Below are 22,803 nucleotides of genomic sequence, written 5' to 3' on the forward strand. Positions count from 1 at the left end.
CGCGTCCGAGCTATAGAATGTCATGACCATCAAGTTCCAACATTCACTGATCAATGAACTGACCAGCACGTAGAGCAACATGAAAGCAAAACTTACGATATCCATGACTGGCATGCCTGTTAGCCACAATATTTCCGCTTGCAAAATCGCACCGCAATATTTCATGACAGCTTTTGAAATGGTGTACCACTGATGTGACTTCGTATTGCAGTCATGGATCACATCCAAATTGTAGGGTGTTTGTGCTTGTGCTCATGAAACCAAAAAATGCACATGTTGCAAATACATCGTGGCCAACCACGCGTTGCACAGCAATGCATTCTCCCTCACTGGTGCCCCACCATCGTACTTGCTTCATGTTAAACAAGGAGAAATTAGAAAAAAGATCTCAATGACATTTGGTCGAACACTCCATGGACGACATTAGCAGGAGCAAACGGTACCTGGGCTGAGGACTAATTCTGAGGTGAAATGACAGCAAAGTACAAGGCGCCTGGGTGGAGCAACGGTTTCCTGGCAAAAACTGGGCGGCGATCTTGGTGGATGCGGATACGGAGTAAGAAAGGAGGGATGAAGTGGGGAAAGGGCTCCGAGGCGAGGGCTTTGGTGGGCGAGATGTGCAGAAGTCTGACTTGGCGGGCGTCCAGACTCCCCCAAACCTTCTCAGCTTTGTTTTTGGTTTGGTGGAATTTGGACGTGCAAACCACGACAGTTTGATGCAAAGCGTTGGATGACACAAAGTGTTTAAACATTTTTTCCCAGATTTTAGCAGCGTTTGATGCAATGATGTTGGAGATGCCCTAAACATTCTCCACCCCTTGTTTCAAAAGAAAAAAACATTCTCCACCCCAGCCGGTTTGCTGCGGTGGACTCGCAGTAGGCCGTGGCTAGGAACGACAGGTGAAAGAAAAAGAAAGGAGGAAAACGGTGACCCGCGCACGGTCCGATCGATCAGATCCGAGTCATGAACCACCATGGGAACGAGACAGCGGAGGTGGGAGAGGTTGTGGCCTGCACTGGCCTGAGCTGGAGCGCACGAGGACCAAGCGTGGAGCTAGCGGTCGACGCACGAGAGGGCGTGCGTGGGCATGGCAGCGACCCCTTCGCCGCCGTGCCCCGACACATTTTCCACCGGGGCCAGGCCGGGGCAGCGCACCGCACGCATGCACGCCCTCTGACGCGGAGCACGACGGCCGAGCCACCTTGCCCGGCGGTCCCGGGGGCAGCAGGAATCCGCGCTGCGCTGTCTGCCGTTGCACGCCCATGTGGCCCTCCCTCCCTCCCCACGCTCGCCCCGCATTATCAACTGCTAAGCCGCGGTCGTCTTCTTCCTTCTACCTCTTTCATCCCTACCAGCTACCTAGCTCGTGTGCGCCATCTGGATCTGAATCTAGCCCCCTCCTCCGTCCCTATATATAAGCCCACCCGTTGCCGAGGAGAAATCATTGGCCAGAGTGAGAGTTCAGCAACACTCCTTCACTACACCTCGTTCACTTCCAACGATCTCCAGTTCTCCACACCACAGAGAGAGGGAGAGAGAGTGTGTGTGTGTTGAAGCAAAGATGAAGCTTATGGGGAAGAGCCAGAGGAGTGGAGGAGGCTTGAGCAGGAGCCTCAAGGAACACAGGGCCAGGCTCTACATCATCCAGCGCTGCGTCGTCATGCTCCTCCGCTGGCACGACTGACTCCCTCGCTCCATGGATGGATCCGTCCTTCCATTCCATGGATGGTGTTTGAAGCAAAGATATACTTTTTGGTTTTGGGTCTGTGATTGTGCTGTGCCACAATGGTGTCGGCAGGTAGTACTTGTACATAAGAGGCGAGTTAAATTATAGAAGTAGAAGTAGCAGCAAAGCAATAGCGACCCTTCAGCAGGTGTATCCCATTGTACAATTACATCAGTGCCGAATACTGGAATGCAATATATCAGCTGAAAGATAAGGAATCATTGGACCAATCGCTTATCGGCCCGTTCCAAAACTCGTGTGATGCTAGCTGATCTCGGTGTTTCTTGCGCGTGTTCCATCTTTTCTTCTATAGATCACATCTACTAGTTACTTTTTTTCCCCACCATGTCCAGCACCGCATCCACAAAGAACTCACCAGAATAATTACCTGCTGCGGAGCGCCACCGTGCTCCAAGAATTCTGAGGAGTCCAGCGAGAGCAATTCCTCGAGGAGGAGGCCAACATGGCACCGCCACGCACTGTCGCCGTCGTTCAACCTGTGGGTGGCCGTGGCCCAGGAGCAGCAGGTCCTCGGCTACTTCCATGGCCTCAGTCTCGTGAGAAATTCCCGCTGCCAAGGTCTTAGCTCTGAAGCGGCAATGACAGAGATGTTCGCCGCTCACACGAGGGCACGCTCGGATAGCTCCTGCCAGTATGCAAGAGCCAAGAGGGGTTCCCTCAGCGGCGCACCGGACATCTCTCCAGGATCAAGACGCTCACGGATGACCCAGCGATCTTATTTCAGAGAGAACTTCACTAACCAACTACAAGATCTAAATGCTCGTGCCTATTTACTTCTTAATTTCCTTTTCTTCTCCTCCGGTTTCGCTGGGCCCGCCCATTGTCGAACCAGTCTTTTTTCCACTATTTCTTTTTTCAATTTTTTTGTTTCTTTTTCATTTTTTTGTTTTACCTTTTTCGTTGCTTTTCCTTTTCAAAAAATGCTCGCTCTTGAATCAAATTGTTTATTTTAAAAAAATGTTCGTATTTTCAAATTTTGTTCATAAAATACAAATATTCGCATTTTTAAAAGTTGTACAAATTTCAAAAGAATGTTCGTGTCTTCAAAAATAGTTCATAATGTCAAAACATGAACATTTTCAAAAAAGAGCTAACAAAATTTGAACATGGAAAGAGCTAACATAATGTCAAAAATAAATTTGTTGCTTTTTGAAAGGCCTACCCGGACACACTACGTTAAACATGGTCTATTTTTGAACATCCTTAGAATGATTCCAAATTTGGCAAGCAGGTGGGCATGTCCATGGTAGGCATCCACGTCAGGTTTGAATGACTTTTGACATTGTATACATATTGCAAAATGTTCGGCCATTTATATTCACTGAGAAAACTCCAAAAAATACAAAACTTGTTTAAAACTCAAACAACTTGGCATGGTGCCTTAAATTGGTCATAGAAGACCATTAGATTTTTTAACAATTCAAAAAATGTTCAGGGAGTTTCAAATAATGTTCACGCATTCAATTTTTTAAAAATATTCCTGTTTTCTAATTTTTAATACAGAAATACAAAAAATGTTATGGGAACTTAGAAAAAAATGGGTTTCCATTTTTTGTTCTTCTTCCTAAAATCCAATCCTATATTTCTTAGAAAAGATTTCACGAATATGTTAGTTTTCATTAACTAAATTCCACCTAGCTCATGTGTTGTCGGATTTTACACGAAGATTCAGATATTTGTCTACTTTTTTGTTTCTTTTCAATTTTTGGTTTAATAGATTTATGTATTTTCCGTGTTTACAAGCCACACCCAACTTATTTTTTTAGGCAACGCCACACACAACTAGAATTGTCCGCTCCCGCACCGGCATGCAACTGCAATTGCTTGTTGACCGGTCTCGTGCAACCGGAGTTGCATATGCCGCCGATTCGTGCGCAATCCATGTCCACCGGCCATGCGTAACTGCACAAATGTATTTTTCATATATTTTATAAATAAAATATACAATGGGAAAAACTGACGAGAAAAAAAAGGAAAAAGAAACAAATACAGCCTTTTCATTCTCAGAATTACAAAAATGAACACACAATCAAGCTAACATCCATAGCCACATAAAATATGATAATAAATCCAGTGATCCTAGTTTTATTTTCTTAAGATTATCATTCATGTTACGGTGGTTGATTCTACTTTTGTGCGATATGTGTGTCACAACTTGGGTCATGCGGAAAGTGGATTCTATGAAAAGAAATAGCCATAGCATAACATAAATGATAAACCTGACGAAAAAGATAAATATTAACCAAAGTATGTTTCCATAGATCACCAAACTAGTTACCAGTTCACCTAAAAAAATGTTGATAATTTTTTTCTAGGGCAAAAAAATGTTGATAATTGAAAAAAATGCTGGCTTGATCGAGCCTGGTCCGCCGAACACGCTTAAGTGGGCCGCCTATTCACGACTGACCCAGGCCCAAGCAAGATTTTTGCTGCTGCGTACTGGAGCCCATAGCGATATACACAGGCGCACCGAAGGCCTCATGTTCGTGATCCCAATCCCTCGCCGGCGCCGGAGCCCTCGCCCTCCTCCGCCTATTTCCCCCATCTCTCTTCCTCCCCACTATGCGACCGGGCAAGATGACCGTGCGCGCATCGATAGATGCGTTGGCGTCGTAGCTTCCCGCCACGGCCACCGCTCAATGAGGAAGCGGGAGGAGGAGAAATCCGGCGGTCACTGTGGTAAGACCCTCAACTGTACTTGCTACAGGGGGAAGGTGTATGACCGCCTGACCGGCGGGGGGTGGGGGGTACAGGGGGGAGGTGTGTGACCGGCAGGAGAGCCGGCGGTACAGGTGCAGCAAGAAGCTCAGTTCTTCTGTTAGCGTACAAGATGAACAGCACATCTAATTGAAGATATGTATAAATGCTTGGTTAATCTGTTGAAGATATGCACATCTAATTTCAGTACATGATGGTGTACCGCGGTTTCCACTTAATTTATAAAGAGGTCACCATATATGTTAAGTATTTATTTACGGAGGGAGTACTTACTACATAATGTAACGCCCCTGATCGGAGAGGGGATCGGCGATCTAGAGTAGGTGAGAGGGAGCAGGTGAGGAAGGGGGATGAGCTTGGAGAAGGGGTTAGGATTGTAGAGGAAGGTTTGGATACACAGAATGATCTACACACGCATGCCTCCACAGCCACCCTTAACGCACCCACGCCTCCACTTGGCAGGCCAGCTGGCTGGGCCCGCCAGCCAGCACCTAGGCACACTAATCAGCTGATTAGGTGTGACATTCTCCCCTCCTTAAGAAGAGGCCTCCCCCTCCCAAATGGGTGCCGTGGGAAAACGCCGACATAGCACGTCATAGTCCTCCCAGGTGGCCGAGTCCGGGGACGACGACGACCATTGTATCTTGAGCTGCACCACGGGCGCGTCGCCATGCTTCATCATACGCCTCTCCAGGATCTTGACGGGCTCTGTCGTCGACGCAGACAGGTCTTCGACTCGGGGAAGCTCGGCGAAAATCGGTGAGTAGTCCGGCGTGAACGGCTTCAGCTGGGAGACGTGGAAGACCGGGTGCACGCGGCTGTCCGGCGGCAGATCCAGCTTGTAAGCCAGAGGTCCAATCTTCTCAAGCACGGTGTAGGGGCCGAAGAACTTGTAGGCGAGCTTGGCGCATGGGCGCGAGACCACGGAGCGTTGCACATAAGACTGCAGTTTCAGCAAGACATGTTCTCCCACTTGGAATGAGCGCTCGACGCGGTGCTTGTCCGCCTGCTTCTTGAAGCGGTGCTGGGCACGCGCCAGCTAGGCGCGTATGGCATCTGTATGCTCTACCCAGTCCAGGTCGTCGCCGGCCGGTGTCGCCTCCGCCCAGGTTGCCATTGCGCCCAAGTTGGCTTCTCTGCCATACAGGGCCTTGAAGGGTGTGCACTGGAGAGATGAATGGAAGGTCGAGTTGTACCAGAACTCAGCCATCGGTAGCCAGCGGCGCCACTTGCTGGGGGAATCGTGGACGGCGCGGCGCAGGTACATCTCCAGGCACTGGTTCACCCGCTCGCTCTGGCCATCAGTCTGCGGGTGGTACGCCGTTGAGTACAAGAGCTTGGTGCCCGCGCTCTCAAGCAGTTCGCGCCAGAGGTTGCTCATGAATATCTTGTCGCGGTCGGAGATGATGGACGAAGGGATGCCGTGCAGCTTCACAATGTTGTCCCAGAACGCGCGGGCGACAGTCGCGGCGGTGAAGGGGTGGCGGAGTGGCACGAAGTGCGCGAACTTGGTGAAGCGGTCGACGACCACCATGATGGAATTGCAGCTCTCGGACGCCGGCAGGCCCTCGATAAAATCCATCGTCAGGTCCTCCCATGGCGCCGAAGGAATGGGCAGAGGCGCGAGGAGGCCGGCCGGCCTGGTGTGCTCGTGCTTGGCATGTTGACAGACGACGCATTGATGCACGAACTCCTCCACGTCTCTCTTCAGGCCACGCCACTCGAAGTGCTTCTTGACACGGTGATAAGTCGCCGTGACGCCCGAGTGGCCGCCCACCGCGCTGTTGTGGAGCGCGGCGATCAGCTTGGTGCGCAGGGTCGTGTTCGCCCCAATCCAGAGCCGGCCTTGACGACGAATGACGCCACGGTGGAGCTCGTACCCGTTTGCATCCGGGCTGGACACGGCTAGATGTTGGAGGTGCTCTTGAGCCTCCGCGTTCGTTGGATAGGAGTTAGCCACCTCTTGCAACCACGCCGGCTGGCAGATCGAGAGCGCGGCCACGTCCATGAGCTTGCGCACCCGGGAGAGCGCATCCGCGGCTCCGTTGTCGAGGCCGCGCTTGTACAGGAAGCGAAACTGAAGGCCGACGAGCTTGGACATGGCCTTGCGCTGGACGTCTGTCTCGAGGTGTTGCTCGCCCAAATTGCAGAGACTCTTATGATCCATGAGGATGTCGAACCGAAGGAAATATGCCTTAGAGGCAATAATAAAGTTATTATTTATTTCCTTATAATCATGATAAAAGGTTTATTATTCATGCTAGAATTGTATTAACCGGAAACATAATACATGTGTGAATACATAGACAAACAAAGTGTCACTAGTATGCCTCTACTTGACTAGCTCGTTAATCAAAGATGGTTATGTTTCCTAACCATGAACAATGAGTTGTTATTTGATTAACGGGATCACATCATTAAGAGAATGATCTGATTGACATGACCCATTCCATTTGCTTAGCACCCGATCGTTTAGTATGTTGCTATTGCTTTCTTCATGACTTATACATGTTCCTATAACTATGAGATTATGCAACTCCCGTTTACCGGAGGAACACTTTGGGTACTACCAAACGTCACAACGTAACTGGGTGATTATAAAGGAGTACTACAAGTGTCTCCAAAGGTACATGTTGGGTTGGCGTATTTCGAGATTAGGTTTTGTCACTCCGATTGTCGGAGAGGTATCTCTGGGCCCTCTCGGTAATGCACATCACATAAGCCTTGCAAGCATTACAACTAATATGTTAATTGTGAGATGATGTATTACGGAACGAGTAAAGAGACTTTTCGGTAACGAGATTGAACTAGGTATTGGATACCGACGATCGAATCTCGGGCAAGTAACATACCGATGACAAAGGGAACAACGTATGTTGTTATGCGGTCTGACCGATAAAGATCTTCGTAGAATATGTAGGAGCCAATATGGGCATCCAGGTCCCGCTATTGGTTATTGAACGGAGACGTGTCTCGGTCATGTCTACATTGTTCTCGAACCCGTAGGGTCCGCACGCTTAAAGTTACGATGACAGTTGTTATGAGTTTTATGCATTTTGATGTACCGAATGTTGTTCGGAGTCTGAGATGAGATCACGGACATGACGAGGAACTCCGGAATGGTCCGGAGATAAAGTTTGATATATATGATAATAGTGTTTGGTCACCGGAAGGGTTCCGGAAATCACCAGAAGGGGTTCCGGATGTTTCCCGAAATGTTTGGGTACGAGAACACTTTATTTGTGCAAAGGGGAAAGCCCACAAGGTTTTTGGAAAGCGCAAAAGGAAGTTTTGCGGAGTCCAGGGGCCAGACGCCAGGGTCCCTGGCGTCTGGCCCTGGAGTCCGAGAAGGACTCTTGCCTTTCGGGTGAAACCGACTTTGTGGAGGCTTTTACTCCAAGTTTCGACCCGAGGGCTCAACATATAAATGGAGGGGCAGGGCTAGCACCAAAGAGAGATCAAGAAACACAAGTTGATCCACGTGATCTATTCCTTAGCCGTGTGCGGCGCGCCCAGCCACCATAGTCCTCGATAATACTGTAGCGGAGTTTAGGCGAAGCCCTGCTGCTGTAGTACATCAAAATCGTCACCACGCCGTCGTGCTGACGAAACTCTTCCCCGACATTGCTGGATCGGAGTCCGGGGATCGTCATCGAGCTGAACGTGTGCTCGAACTCGGAGGTGCCGTAGTTTCGGTGCTTGATCGGTTGGATCGTGAAGACGTACGACTACTTCCTCTACGTTGTGTCATCGCTTCCGCAGTCGGTCTGCGTGGGTACGTAGACAACACTCTCCCCTCTCGTTGCTATGCATCACATGATCTTGCGTGTGCGTAGGAATTTTTTTGAAATTACTATGAAACCCAACACGAACGACCCGCGTTGTAGATACTGTCGCCACTTGTCCACAGCCATCATAACCGCGAGGAACTCCTTCTCGTAAGTGGAGAGTTTCTGGTTGCGTGCACCCAGCGCCTTGCTAAAATAGGCCACGGGGTGCCCCTCTTGAGTGAGCACCGCGCCGATGCCCGTGTCGCAGGCATCCGTCTGGATGGCGAACGGCTTGTCGAAGTTGGGAAGCGCGAGCACCGGTGTGGTGACCATGGCCTGCTTGAGCAGGTTGAACGCAGCTTGGGCGTGCTCGGACCACTCGAAGCCTTTCTTGGTGAGGAGCTGCGTGAGTGGCTTGGCGATGATGCCGTAGTGCGGCACAAACTTGCGATAGTAGCCTGTAAGGCCGAGGAAACCGCGAAGTTCAGTCGGCGTCGTAGGCGTAGGCCACTGCACCATGGCTTGGGTCTTCTCCGCATCGGTGGCGACGCCCTCGCGTGAAATCACATGCCCGAGGTAGTCGATGTGGTCGGTGGCAAACTCGCACTTGGAGGCCTTGACATAGAGTTGGTGTTGCCAGAGCAACTCCAGCACCGTGCGCACATGTTCTAGGTGCTCCTCCATCGTTTCACTGAAGACCAGAATATCGTCAAGGAAAATGATGACGAACTTGCGAATGTACTTACTGAAGATTGCATTCATCAGGCACTGAAATGTTGCCGGTGCGTTGGTGAGGCCGAACGGCATGACGCGGAACTGAAAATGGCCGTGATGGGTTTTGAACGCCGTCTTGGCCCCATCTTCTTCACGCATTCGAATCTGGTGATAGCCAGACCGTAGATCAAGCTTGGAGAAGACCGTAGCGCCCGCCAGTTCATCGAGCAGTTCGTCCATGATTGGCAGGGGAAACTTGTTTTTGATCGTCGTGTCGTTGAGCCGGCGGTAGTCGATGCAAAACCTCCAGGTGCCGTCCTTCTTCTTGACGAGCAGCACCAGTGCCGCGTAGGGGCTCACGCTGTGAGTAATGATCCCCGAGTCCAGCATCTCGCGGACCTGCAGCTCGATCTCGTCTTTCTGCAGGGGAGAGTAGCGGTAGGGGTGAGTATTGGCCGGAATCGCCCCTTCCACCAATGTGACGGCGTGGTCGTACTGACGGTGCGGCGGCAGTCCTTGGGGCGCGGCGAAGACATCGGTGTACTCGTCGAGGAGGTCGGCGAGTGGGGTCTGGCTCGGTGACTTGCGCTTGGTCTGCACGGGCGGACAAGCATCCACCATGGCCATTGCCCAAACCTCGTTGTCGGCGATCAACTTGCGAAGTTCTGCTGGCTCCACCGCCGTCAGGGTCTCGGTGGCCTTGGGTTTGACGCTGCGCAGCGTGACTTGCTCGCCGTCGTGGAGGAATGAGACGAACTTGTCTTGCCAGTGGCAGGTCATGGGGTTGTGCTGCGCCAGCCAGTCCATGCCAAGGATGCCATCGTAAGCATCGATGTCGAGCTCGCGCATTGGTGTCGAGAAGGTGTGCCCCTGCATCTGAAGGAAATATGCCCTAGAGGCAATAATAAAGTTATTATTTATTTCCTTATTTCATGATAAATGTTTATTATTCATGCTAGAATTGTATTAACCGGAAACATAATACATGTGTGAATACATAGACAAACAGAGTGTCACTAGTATGCCTCTACTTGACTAGCTCGTTAATCAAAGATGGTTATGTTTCCTGACCATAAACAATGAGTTGTTATTTGATTAACGAGGTCACATCATTAGTTGAATGATCTGATTGACATGACCCATTCCATTAGCTTAGCACCCGACCGTTTAGTATGTTGCTATTGCTTTCTTCATGACTTATACATGTTCCTATGACTATGAGATTATGCAACTCCCGTTTACCGGAGGAACACTTTGGGTGCTACCAAACGTCAGAACGTAACTGGGTGATTATAAAGGAGCATTACAGGTGTCTCCAAAGGTAGATGTTGGGTTGGTGTATTTCGAGATTAGGATTTGTCACTCCGATTGTCGGAGAGGTATCTCTGGGCCCTCTCGGTAATGCACATCACATAAGCCTTGCAAGCACTGCAACTAATATGTTAGTTGTGAGATGATGTATTACGGAACGAGTAAAGAGACTTGCCGGTAACGAGATTGAACTAGGTATTGGATACCGACGATCGAATCTCGGGCAAGTAACATACCGATGACAAAGGGAACAACGTATGTTGTTATGCGGTCTGACCGATAAAGATCTTCGTAGAATATGTAGGAGCCAATATGGGCATCCAGGTCCCGCTATTGGTTATTGACCGGAGACATGTCTCGGTCATGTCTACATTGTTCTCGAACCCGTAGGGTCCGCACGCTTAAGGTTACGATGATAGTTACATTATGAGTTTATGCATTTTGATGTACCGAAGGTTGTTCGGAGTCCCGGATGTGATCACGGACATGACGAGGAGTCTCGAAATGGTCGAGACGTAAAGATTGATATATTGGAAGCCTATGTTTGGACATCGGAAGTGTTCCGGGTGAAATCGGGATTTTACCGGAGTACCGGGAGGGTTACCGGAACCCCCCGGGAGCTAAATGGGCCATAGTGGGCCTTAGTGGAAAAGAGAAGGGGCTGCCCTAGATGGGCTGCGCGCCTCCCCCTTCCCCTAGTCCTATTAGGACTAGGAGAGGTGGCCGGCCCCCTCTTCCTCTTTTCCCCCTCCGCGAATCCTATTCCAACTAGGATTGGGGGGGGGGGGGGGGGGAATCCTACTCGCAGAGGGAGTAGGACTCTCCTGGCGCCTCCTCCTTGGCCGGCCAGCCTCCCCCCTCTACTCCTTTATATACGGAGGCAGGGGGCACCTCTAGACACACAAGTTGATCCACGTGATCTATTCCTTAGCCGTGTGCGGTGCCCCCTGCCACCATATTCCTCGATAATACTGTAGCGGAGTTTAGGCGAAGCCCTGCTGCTGTAGTTCATCAAGATCGTCACCACGCCGTCGTGCTGACGGAACTCTTTCCCGACACTTTGCTGGATCGGAGTCCGGGGATCGTCATCGAGCTGAACGTGTGCTCGAACTCGGAGGTGCCATAGTTTCGGTGCTTGATCGGTTGGATCGTGAAGACGTACGACTACTTCCTCTACGTCGTGTCATCGCTTCCGCAGTCGGTCTGCATTGGGTACGTAGACAACACTCTCCCCCTCGTTGCTATGCATCACATGATCTTGCATGTGCGTAGGAAATTTTTTGAAATTACTACGAAACCCAACAGCATCCACCACTTCAGGTCGGGTATGATGCGATCACAGGTGAGGCGATCGCCGTTGGCAACCCGTATTTCCACCGGCGGCAGAGGTTGGGTTTGTGCGCCGATGCGGTCGACGAAGCTCTTCTTGACGAAGCTGTGGGTGCTGCCCGAGTCGAGGAGGAGCAGCATGACTTGGTTCCCGACCAAGGCGCGCAGGCGAATAGTGCTCGGCGAGTCGGAGCCGTCCAGCGCCTGGGCTGACAGAACGCAGCACTCCGCAGGCCGATCTGGTGGAGCGGGCTCGTCCAAGAGCTGGAGAGCATGGATCGCGTCGTCGGAGAGAACCTCCCCATGCTCCCCCACGTGTATGGTGAGCAACTGTGCCGGCTGCGCGCAGCGGTGCTCCCGTGAGTATTTGTCGCCGCACTTGAAGCAGTGGTTGTTGGCGCACCTGTAATCCCGCAACTGGCGCTCCCGAGCGAATTCGTCGCCGACAACGCGCGGGGCTGCCGCTTGGCTTGAGCCGCGTTTGTTGGTGGAGGAGGACGCCATGGAGGAACTGGTCGGCCCCGTGGACGTGTCGTGCCCAGCTCTTCCTCCTGAATGCGCGCCAGCACGGATGCGCGGATGATGCTCGACGAGGCTTGTAGACGAACTGCAGCGCGCAGCTCGTCCTTCAGTCCCAACAAAAACTGGGTGATGAAGAACTTGTTGTTGATGGAGGGATCCAACGCCAGAAGGTGATACATGAGTTCATCAAACGCCGTGCGATAATCGGCGACGCTGCCCGTCTGCCGTAGCTGAAGGAGACGATGCATAGTGAGCTCGAACTCGTCCGCACCAAACTCTTCGAGCACGGCGGCGCAGAACATGTCCCATGTCAGGTTGCGGTGACTCTGGCGAAACGCCTGGAGCCAGTGTGCCGCCTGCCCCTCGATGTACAGAGCAGCGGTAGGCACCCAAAATTGCTGACCCACCTTGTAGAGCTCAAAGTATGCCAAGCAACGATCCAGCCATAGGTAGGGTGCGGATCCGTCGAAACGGGGGAAATCGTGTTTTGGGGGTTTGTGGTAGGAGCTCTCTGGGTGGCTGGGGCTGGGTGGCGGCGCGGTGACCCCAGCCATGGGCGCACCGAGAGGGGGAACCGGATTGAGTGGTGGTCGGTTGTCCCCCAGACGAGCGTGAGCAGAGGCGGGACGATGGGGCTCCGCGTGAGGGGGCTGATGGCGCGGAGGCGGTGGTGGCGGCGGCGGTGGTGGTGGTGGTGGTACCAGCGTGGTGACAGAGCCCGCTGGTGAGGTCGAGCCGTCGACGGTCTTGCAGGTCGCATCGATGTCTGCCTGCGTCAGATCGAGCTGCCGCGAGAGGCCCCGCAGCTCCGCCGAGATCTGGTTGTTGAAGGCGATCTGCACCTCGAGTTGCTTGTCGCGGAGAGCGGTTTGCTCGTCGAGCTTGGTGAGGAGGGAGTCGAGCATCTTCGCGATGTGGGCGTTCCCTTCCTCCATGGCTTCCAGGACTTGCCGCGTCGCAACGGAGGGCTTCGAGGGCGCCGTTGCTCCTGCCTGAAAGGGGATCGAACCCCGCGACGGATTTTGGGCGAGATCCGACGAGCGGACTCGCACCGTGCGCGGTGGATGTTACCGATCCACCTCCCAAGCTTCAGAAGGTGCAGCGGCGGCGAGGGGGAAATTTTTTTTGGCTCTGAATACCAATGTAACGCCCCTGATCGGAGAGGGGATCGGCGATCTAGAGTAGGTGAGAGGGAGCAGGTGAGGAAGGGGGATGAGCTTGGAGAAGGGGTTAGGATTGTAGAGGAAGGTTTGGATACAGAGAATGATCTACACACGCATGCCTCCACACGGCCACAGGCGGCCACCCTTAACGCACCCACGCCTCCACTTGGCAGGCCAGCTGGCTGGGCCCGCCAGCCAGCACCTAGGCATACTAATCAGCTGATTAGGTGTGACACATAAGTTCGAACTAATAGCCTTTATTTTAACTGTTTCCAGCTAATAGTCGAATACAGGGAGGCTGTTGTTCAGCGGAGCCCTTATCTTTTATGTTCTTCTCATAGGAACCACATTATCTTGGTATATTTCCATAAGCAATGTTGTTGAGAACTGTCATGTGTTTGGCTCATGCAGGACATGTGCAGCTGTGGAAAGCTCAAGTGATGCATGCGGATGGTACAAAGAATCAAGCCTGGAAGTTAATTTGGAGCTTGCCTTGTCCAGGTAAAGTAAACCATTTTATTTGGAGGCTTGCATGGGACAGTCCATTGACCCAGAAGAATGTTTGAATGTGAGGCATTGATGATGATCCCTTATGCTCTGTATGCCGAAGACAGAACGAATATGGTGGAGCACCTCACCTGTTCTTGAAATGTAATCATGTCGAAATGCAGTGCTCCTTGAAGAAGAAAGGCAGAATCTCTCACGAGGTGCATCTCAGTTAAACAGACTGCCAATCACATTTTGGAAAAAAGAGGCAGGTGTGGCTACGAATGAAGCTGGCCACTTCCATGTGGCTTCAGCGGTCTGACCCGCAACTCGGGGACGCAGTCGATTCAGTCCAAGACTTTTCAGATACAAAACACTTTCTCTGAATTCAGTTAACATCGTCTGATGGTAAAAAAATCCATATGCCCGTTCCTGCCAGCTCCTGGTATGGTTGTTTGCTGGAGCAAGCGGGGGGCTTTGATCGGCACATGTGGATCAATTGTCCTGAAGCTCGACCAGGCTCTGCAACATACATGCCGTGCAGCATATATTGTTGATTCAGTAGTCAGAGACTCAGGGCTGGGATTGGTGAATGGTGATGACCATGTAATTTGTTTGGGCGGGCAACTTTATCTCCTGTCGTTGTTTCATGCCGGTGATTTTTAGAAGATAATGGAATCTGCTTTTTTTTCAGAAGTTGCACATATTCTTCTCCTCAGACAACACATTCTGTTAACTGTTTCCAAAGAGGATCAGCATGCCATGCCAGTACATTGGCTAACTCTATCCTCCAGACTGCTTGAGCTCGCCAGAACTCCACAATGATGTAGGGCCGGCGCCGCGGAGGTCGCCGAGATGGAAAAGCCGGCGGCGCTCCTTGGCCCCGACAACCTAGAAGACGACCCCGCTTCATGGTCGCGCTTTTCCGACGCGTCAGGGATCCCCACTTCCACATCCCCATTGTTGGCCGATGGGTGACGGCCGCCGGCGCGAGCATGGGCGACGCGGGCTAGAGCTTGTCGGGAAGGGAAATAGTGTGGATGTGCTTTGGAAGTGGACTGGCCGGTCCACGCGCACGGACTAGCCATGAAAAAGAACCTCGGTGTGGGCGGCTGGATGGCTGACATGCGGACCCATTGACGTGTTCGGATTTAATGGGGCCAGTGGGAAGTGGTTGGACGGCAGACATGTGGGCCTGAGGCCTAGACGACATGCGCATGTCAGTCTAGTGTTCGTCTGAATACAAATTAATCTTAAATTTACGTCATATATAAATGGGTCTAGGTGGACACAAGGCAAACATATTTTTGCGACTGAGGCTGTGTGTTGGCCCGTGATATTTGTTCATTTCGATCCAAATGGACAGGGCGGACCAAATACGGTGTGGTGTTGTAGTTGACCTTAGCATACCTATACCCTTTCACGTCATCATTCATCACCATAATCACTTCATTTTAAAAAAGAAGTTCATCATGAGGCCAGACAACGGTATCCTCAGCATTAATAACTGTGAGAGTTTGCTCATGATTACCGGCATTTAGGGCATGGCCAATGGTATGCTTCAAACCGGATGCCTCGGTGTTCAACTAGGCTCGGATGCCAGGTGGAGCTGGTATGGTAGCCTCGCAGTGTATTAGAGTGGCTTGCAGAGGAGCCGGCCACTTCATGGGAGAAGGGAAAAGAGAGAGGAGAAAGAGAGGAAAAGGAGGTGAGAGATGGAACTGGGTGCTCACATGGGAGGTAGAAGATGACGCCAGTGTGGGGGCATGGCAATGGTTGGCTCGGTTTAGCGTGTTGGGCGATAAGTACAAAGTCGATGCCTCGTTTTCTTTTCTACCTAGCTGGATGGGCCGAGGCATTACTAGGTGATGCTTCGTTTGTTCATGCCCTTAGAGGTGAAGTCGGGGCAGTTTTGGTTCCTTTCGTGCAAAAAAGAGTATCTTTACAAGGCATGTTGTAAAGTTTTTTTTTGTTGAGATTCAACAAAAGCTGTAAAGTTATAGGTAATTCAAGTTTTCCGGTGTGTCATGTAAAATAGGCCGAACTGTACCCAAGTCCAAAATTGAAAGAGCCATGTCACCGTGCAAACCTGCTGATCTATGCCTCTCCCTCCGTCCGCCGTCGGGTCCTCCTGTCCTGCATTTCACTAGTTGGCAGAGAGCGCGAGGAACAAAACAAAACAGCTGACCGCGCTTTGCTTGCCCACCGGTGGAATAGGGCATAGAAGACGGCGAAGTCTTGAGTCCTGTAAGTCAGCTTGTGTCTTATGCCCAACCGCAACCGGACTAACACTTTGGGGAACGCAGTCGGCCAGGGGATTTGGGCATGGTGGAGTCGGACGAGCTCTGCCGAGGCTAGGTTTTACATTGCATGTAATAGTATGGTTTTGAGGTATTCGGTTGTGAAATGAATTATTTGACGCGTGAGCGCATCTCCAAAGTTCAAAGGGGAGCTGCAAAACCCCGGTATATGTACGAGCGGGCACTTTTGTTCACTTTTGCAATCTAACACGGGCCTGCATCGGTCTATAAAGTGGTCCGGACGCCCATTTTTCAGCAAAAATCGGAGACAAAAATGGGGAGAGAGCTATACCGAAGTCTCGACATTCACTTTGACCCACCAAAAGCCTCCGCATGGTCGTCCTCATTTTTTTATCTCTTCACATGAATTGTTCTCCTCTTATCTCCCCTTTCAATCGGACACTTTGTGATTAGCATTGGATGACTCACGCTGATATTATTTTTGCGAACCGCATCCGGATATAAAAACGAACAAGACTTTTGCGGGTTGATGTTGGGGATGCTCTGGTCATTGTCTCGGATTTGCAAGTGGGGAACCGACGGTGTTCAGCCCGCCGACGGAGCGCGGTGGGCCCGGCCCGGTGGCGACGGTCCTGGATCCCCGCGGGCGGCCACGCGGCGGCGCGAGCGCCACCCGCACGCATCTCGCCTCGCCAACCAACGGAGAAAAGAAGCAAAGGCATTTCTCTTTCTCCCCACCACCACCACCACCACCACCTTCTCCGTCCTTCTTCTCGGCGCTGGTCGGTCCCCGTGCTGCGACTCAAAAGGCAGTCAAATCTCCCTCCTCCTCCGTGCCACTCAGCCCAGCGACACGCGCCCAGCCCCAATATAGGCGCGCGCTCCCTCTCCCAGATCCCTTTCTCTCTCTCTCCCTCCCCTCGCCCCCGATCCCCCAATCTCCTCCTGCGGGGCGATGCGGTGGAAGCTCGGCACCGCGGCGTACAAGCGCGTGCCGTCCCGCGACGCCGCCATGGATCCCGACCTCGAGACGCCAGGTCCGTGCGCCCCTCCACCGATCCCCTTCGCATTTCGCTTTAATCTGCCGCCGGTCGAATCTCCGTGACGTCTTAGATCCGACAGCAGAGAAGACGCCCGACGGAGCAGGAGGAGGCGGAGCAGGGGCGGGCCCGTCGTGGCGCCGGTCGCTGCCGCACGTGTGCGTCGCCACCGTCACCTCCTTCCTCTTCGGCTACCACACAGGGTGCGTGCCTGCGCTCGCTCGCTCATCGTCCCGTGCCCGGTCACCCCCGTCCCCACGGGCTCCACCTCACGCGCACGCCCCCCTCGTTTTTCTGCTAGAGGGATCTCATCTCACGCATGTCCCGCATGTCTGTTTCGTGCTGATGCCATGGTGGTTGGTGCAGGGTGGTGAACGAGCCGCTCGAGAGCATCTCCGCCGACCTCGGATTCGCCGGCAACACGCTGGCCGAAGGTACGCGGCACACGAGCCCTCCCTCCGTATGCACGGCCTTGGTTGCTTTGTTTGGGGCCCGGTCATGAGATTTGCGTGTGTGGTTCCGTGGACGCAGGGCTCGTGGTGAGCATATGCTTGGGGGGAGCGTTCGTCGGGTGCCTCTTCAGCGGCTCAGTCGCCGACGGAATCGGCCGGCGCCGCGCTTTTCAGCTCAGCACCCTGCCCATGATCGTGGGAGCCGCCTTAAGGTACCATCTATTTGTAGTATGACACCATTTCATTCACAAGCCATAAGCCTGTTAAATCAATACTTGTCTCTCTCCAGTCTAGTTAATTTTGTTTAATTGCCACCTGCGAGTATTCCTTCTTTTTTATTGCAAGTATACTAGTAATTGATTGCTGGGTGTTTTAAATGAATATACACATTGACTGCTGGCTGCTGACTGCTGACTGCTGATCTGGTCATTATGTGGGATTTACTTGCACCAGCAAAATACAATTAGACCAGGAACTAAAATACCAGCAGCCTGTGCCGTCTACAATCATTTTTAGTATGCTTTGTTTTGCAAATATTACTACTTAATCTGATCTAGGAAGGAACCATGGCTGCTCTCGATTTGTTTTTATATGATTTGTATACAAACCATTCGTGCAACTATGTTTTGCTAGACCATACTGAAGAAGAGAAAAACATTTTGCAGTGCTCTCACCAACAGCCTGGAAGGAATGCTATTTGGAAGATTATTGGTTGGAGCAGGAATGGGGTTGGGTCCACCGGTGGCTTCGCTCTATATAACGGAGGTATGCATCTCGTATTTTTGTCAATGCACGATTGCTAACAGCAGATATCAACATACTTCGCCGGTGCTCACTATCACCTACCTGCTTGAATCTAGGTCTCTCCCCCCTCTGTGAGGGGCATGTATGGCAGCTTTGTTCAGATTGCGACCTGTCTGGGAATCTTATTTTCTCTTCTAGTCGGTACCCCTGTCAAGGACATTGATAGATGGTCAGAAGCTTGTGCTCTACTTCTTCAATCTTTACTTGTGTGTTACAATTGATGTGTACAAAACTGATATTTACTGACATTATCCTTCCAATGGCAGGTGGAGAGTGTGTTTCTGGGTTTCAGCTGTCCCAGCAGTTTTACAAGCTATTGCTATGGAGTTCTGTGTTGAGAGCCCCCAGTGGCTATATAAGGTGCCTTCACTTAGGAATATTGCCTTTTCCTTTTTCTTTTCTTGAACACGCCTGGATATTGCTTGTTTTCTCATGTCACCCTTCCCATTTATCAATTCAAAGATTCAAACCCATGGAAATACCCACTGCTCTCTGAATGGGCTTCTATAGTTTGATGTTATGTGCCTTTGCTAGTCATAAAATAGGGCGTTGATTTTCTGAGCAGAACCTTGGATATCATTTTACTGCACCGAACTTCGGAGTTATCTTTTAGAAACAGCACAAGTTTTGGTAAACTGTCTGCAATATAGATGTGCAGGTCTTTCCAGTTTTCACTAGTTTATGAAGGTTGTTCTCTAAATTGGGTATGTGTTGAATCGAACAATCTGTACATTGGGCCGTTGGCTACAATCTTTATCCACCACCCTACAGCCTTTTGTCCCTTCAGGAAATTATTGCCTACTGCTACTTAAGTAATATTAGGTATATTTATAATTTATCTGCTCGAAAATATGAAGGAAGATGAATCCATTGACACATATAGGTCAGATACAACACATATATATTCCTGGTGCAGATCAATGAAATTCTAGGTACCTCACATTTTGTTTGTATTGCGATATGTATACATCTCTGACTATGGTCCAGGGTGTATTATTTTGTTTCTTCAGTTCCAACGCGTGCGTGCTCACACACAACTTACATCTAGGAAGTAACATGTTTAGCAGTCTTCTAAACAATTTAAAGAGTCCTGTTCTTCTATGCAGTGTGGAAGAACAAACGAAGCAGAAATGCAGTTTGAGAAGCTTCTAGGCCCTCTTCACGTAAAATCTGCTATGGCAGAACTTTCTCGATCGGAGAGAGGAGATGATGGGGAAAGTGTGAAGTTCTCAGAGTTGTTTTATGGCCGCCACTTCAATGGTACAAGCTGTCGATTGTGTCGCATTTTTCTGCTTCAGTGTGACCTTATCTCTGTTCTTCCTTGAAGTTTGTTCATTACAAGTCCCTTTTTTGCTACAGTTGTTTTTATTGGCACAACGCTCTTTGCTTTACAACAGTTATCGGGCATAAATTCTGTGTTCTATTTCTCATCAACTGTGTTCAGAAGTGTGGGGGTGCCCTCTAGCCTTGCCAATATATGCATGGGGATTGCAAATTTGTTAGGTAAGCCCATTAAAGCTGTTTGTTCTTGGTACTGCTCTGCTATATTCAGCTGCTGATCTTATTTTGCTGTGTTCGCTGCCAGGTTCTATTATAGCTATGCTTCTAATGGACAAACTAGGCAGGAAAATGCTTCTTGTAGGAAGCTTCTTTTTCATGGTGAGCAATTACTGTAATTGTAAGATATATGGAATATTACTGACTGCACTTCCTTACTGGTGTAACGTATAGGCCTTCTCAATGGGACTTCAGGCTATTGGAGCGAATCGTCACCTTGGTTCTGCAAGTGTGTATCTTTCGGTTGGTGGGATACTGCTGTAAGTCATGCAGATTTATACCATTTAGTAGCTTGGTTCTACCATGCAAGTTTCTCAACCTTAGTTTTGGTTCTTCAAATCATCTATGTTGAATAAGTTCCCTCAAACCACCACTTTAACTGTCACTGTTGCTCACAACTACCACATCGATAGTTTTGAGCAAAACCACCGCGATTCAGATAGCCAAACATAACCTTGATTGCCGGCTTAGCACGTTCACAAAATTCTGACAAGGCTAGGGTCACCTGTTAGCTCTGAGGTGGCTAAAGGACTTGCCAAGTGAGCAGCACATGTGACAGGGGTGTGGGGATTGATCTATGATCTCCCCCCTACCCACCTGCCCTCCCCAAACCCATAGCTACATTCGATATTTGCACCCGTAGAGGTCAAGGAATCTGGCTAGGCCACCGCTGAGCCGCTATGGTAGTTACTTTCTATTCAGTTAACCAACATATGAAGCATTTTTGCCTATGTTCTCATGGTAGGACTCCTTAACTTTTTTGCCAGTTATATTTTTCTTTCTTATAATTATAAGATAACTATGGTACATATGGTACTTATAGTTGGACATTTTGTTGGCAGGTTTGTCTTGGCATTTTCGTTGGGAGCAGGCCCAGTTCCAGGACTTCTTTTGCCTGAGATTTTCCCAAACAAAATTCGGGCCAAAGCTATGGCTCTGTGTATGTCAGTGCACTGGGTAAGAGTTCTATTTTCAGCATGAAGCAACCATTGGATCAAGCTAAATGTTTTTCATCAGATCAAACAAAATCTGCCAATATGGAAAAAAAATATGCATTTTAAATTTGTACGCTACTTTGTCATGGGCTTTGGTTCAGCTGAGAGTAAATGCATAAACTAGAAAACAACAAAAATACCTTAGTGCTCAGTAGTGCTCAAATTTGGGTAAAAGTCTAGACATGCACACCCTTTGAATGGAATAGGGAAAACAGACAGAGGTTATGGTCGTATATCCAGTTATACTGTTGTAAGCAATTGAAGAATTGACTAGTTTCTGTCAGTTATGAGTTAGCCAGGTTGTTCGTATGATTTTATAACTTGCAAGTAGCCAAGCAGTGTTACGTTGCAAGACTGCAAGAGGGTGCCAAACTGGTATACTGACCCTCTGCATGTTATGAAGATTGAAAGCACTTTTGTTGTGGTCATGAAGTGTTAGATGTTGTAGGCTGAAGTCTTTTTCTATCTAGCAGAATTAATGCATCTCTCGCGTGCTATTAAGAAGAGAAACAGAAGTAACCGTGAAATGTTTATGCAGTCAATCCTCATCATGCAACCATGGTTTTAATTTATACCCAAATATGGTTGCTACTGTATGTATAATTTAACCAGCGGCTAAATCGATGCAGACAGCTTCTGTAGATTTTTCCAATGAAGAGCTGGAATATCAGTAGACAAGAATGCACTAGATATCCTTGATTATAGTTCTATTCCATGTCGAATTTCCTTGAGTTATAAATTGTTTCCTCTTTTGCTTACACACGATGCTTGATTGTAATGGGCAGGGCGTCAACTTCTTCGTCAGTTTGTTATTCTTGCGACTTCTGGAGCAACTTGGTCCACAGGTTCTGTACACAATGTTCTCATCAGCGTGTGTGGTAGGAGCAATATTTGTGCGGCGACACGTAGTCGAAACCAAAGGAAAAACTTTGCAGGAGATAGAAGTTTCACTGTTACAAACACAGTAAAGGTAAACCCTCTGCTCTTTCCCTCAACACAGACCATTTCAGATCATCTCTGTCTAGCTAGGGCATGTGGATTGCATGCAAGCGGCGCGTTGAGGAAACTTACAGGCCCTTGTCGTTGCAGGTTTTACCGAGGCAGTGCCTTCTTATGCACGCTGGGAAGGAATGAATTCAGCGACGTTTTTGTTGCTGAACACCAGCCGGGTGGGCGGTCTGTTCCCAGATCAAGTGATCTGATCATCTCTTGCGGACAGAATCGCCCTACGCTCGGTGTAAGTTCCCGGCCGTGCACGAACCTGTGACCGCTAGAGCAGTGGCATACTATCGTAGGAATACATACATACATGACAGACTCGCGAGGAGGCTCTTGTCTGCATAGGCTGATAGTTGGCCCTATGTACTATAATTGTGTTGTGTTGTGCTTAACTGTTTCGTCAGTAAGGGCAGACTGGATTTTGGATACTGATGAACGAACGCTGTCGAAACGGTTTACTATTGTTTGGAATAAATAACAGCAGTGACATGCCTCGTCGAATGTATTCTACTCCAGCTTCTACCCGGGTTTGCTCGGTTTATAGGGAAATGAAGAGCTATGTGCCCTGTTTAGAGGTGCCAGTGATTCAAAAAACAGTAAGTTGTTGAAGTTCTTTTTTTTTGCGGGGGAGGAAGCTGTTGAAGTTAGCTACACAACACATATAGGCCTTGTTTGGTTCAGCTTTTATCGACAGATTCCGCTGCCGCGCAGCAGAATCTAAACTAAAAGGCGAATCCAGTAGAATCCGATTCTAGAAATCCACTGCCAAAATCTAAACCAAAAGCTGAAGCAGCTCAGGACGTGTTTTCCAAAATCTGATTCCGTTGTGGGCCAAAATCTAAAAAAGCTGTATCAGCTGGTTTGCCAAATAACCTACATCTTTTTCGCATCAGATTTTTCATAGCTGTTTTTCCACAGCAGATTTTTCACAACT

General features: G+C 49.9%; 1 protein-coding gene and 2 pseudogenes across 2 annotated transcripts; 2 read left to right on the top strand and 1 right to left on the bottom strand.

Moving 5' to 3' along the window:
- The first annotated feature begins 1,148 nt into the window (after positions 1-1,148).
- On the top strand, positions 1,149-1,957 carry LOC125521185 (small polypeptide DEVIL 4 pseudogene; annotated as a pseudogene).
- Positions 1,958-11,577: 9,620 nt separating this feature from the next.
- On the bottom strand, positions 11,578-13,161 carry LOC147961937 (uncharacterized; annotated as a pseudogene).
- A 3,599-nt stretch (positions 13,162-16,760) lies between these two features.
- On the top strand, positions 16,761-22,374 carry LOC125519715 (putative plastidic glucose transporter 2). 2 transcript variants are annotated; one of them, XM_048684456.2, is made up of 14 exons: positions 16,761-17,059; positions 17,145-17,265; positions 17,429-17,496; positions 17,594-17,726; positions 18,180-18,279; positions 18,375-18,487; positions 18,585-18,678; positions 19,425-19,578; positions 19,678-19,821; positions 19,904-19,977; positions 20,050-20,135; positions 20,718-20,832; positions 21,656-21,840; positions 21,960-22,374. In XM_048684456.2, exons 1-13 carry the CDS (start codon positions 16,978-16,980, stop codon positions 21,836-21,838), a joined length of 1,467 nt encoding a protein of 488 aa, XP_048540413.1. In that variant the 5' UTR covers positions 16,761-16,977; the 3' UTR covers positions 21,839-21,840; positions 21,960-22,374. The 2 variants fall into 2 exon arrangements, with proteins under 2 accessions (XP_048540413.1, XP_048540414.1); XM_048684457.2 differs by having other exon boundaries at positions 17,148-17,265.
- Positions 22,375-22,803: the final 429 nt, after the last annotated feature.

The sequence above is a fragment of the Triticum urartu genome, chromosome 7A, assembly GCF_056163025.1.
Source record: "Triticum urartu cultivar PI428250 chromosome 7A, HENAU_Tu73, whole genome shotgun sequence".
NCBI lineage: Eukaryota > Viridiplantae > Streptophyta > Magnoliopsida > Poales > Poaceae > Triticum > Triticum urartu.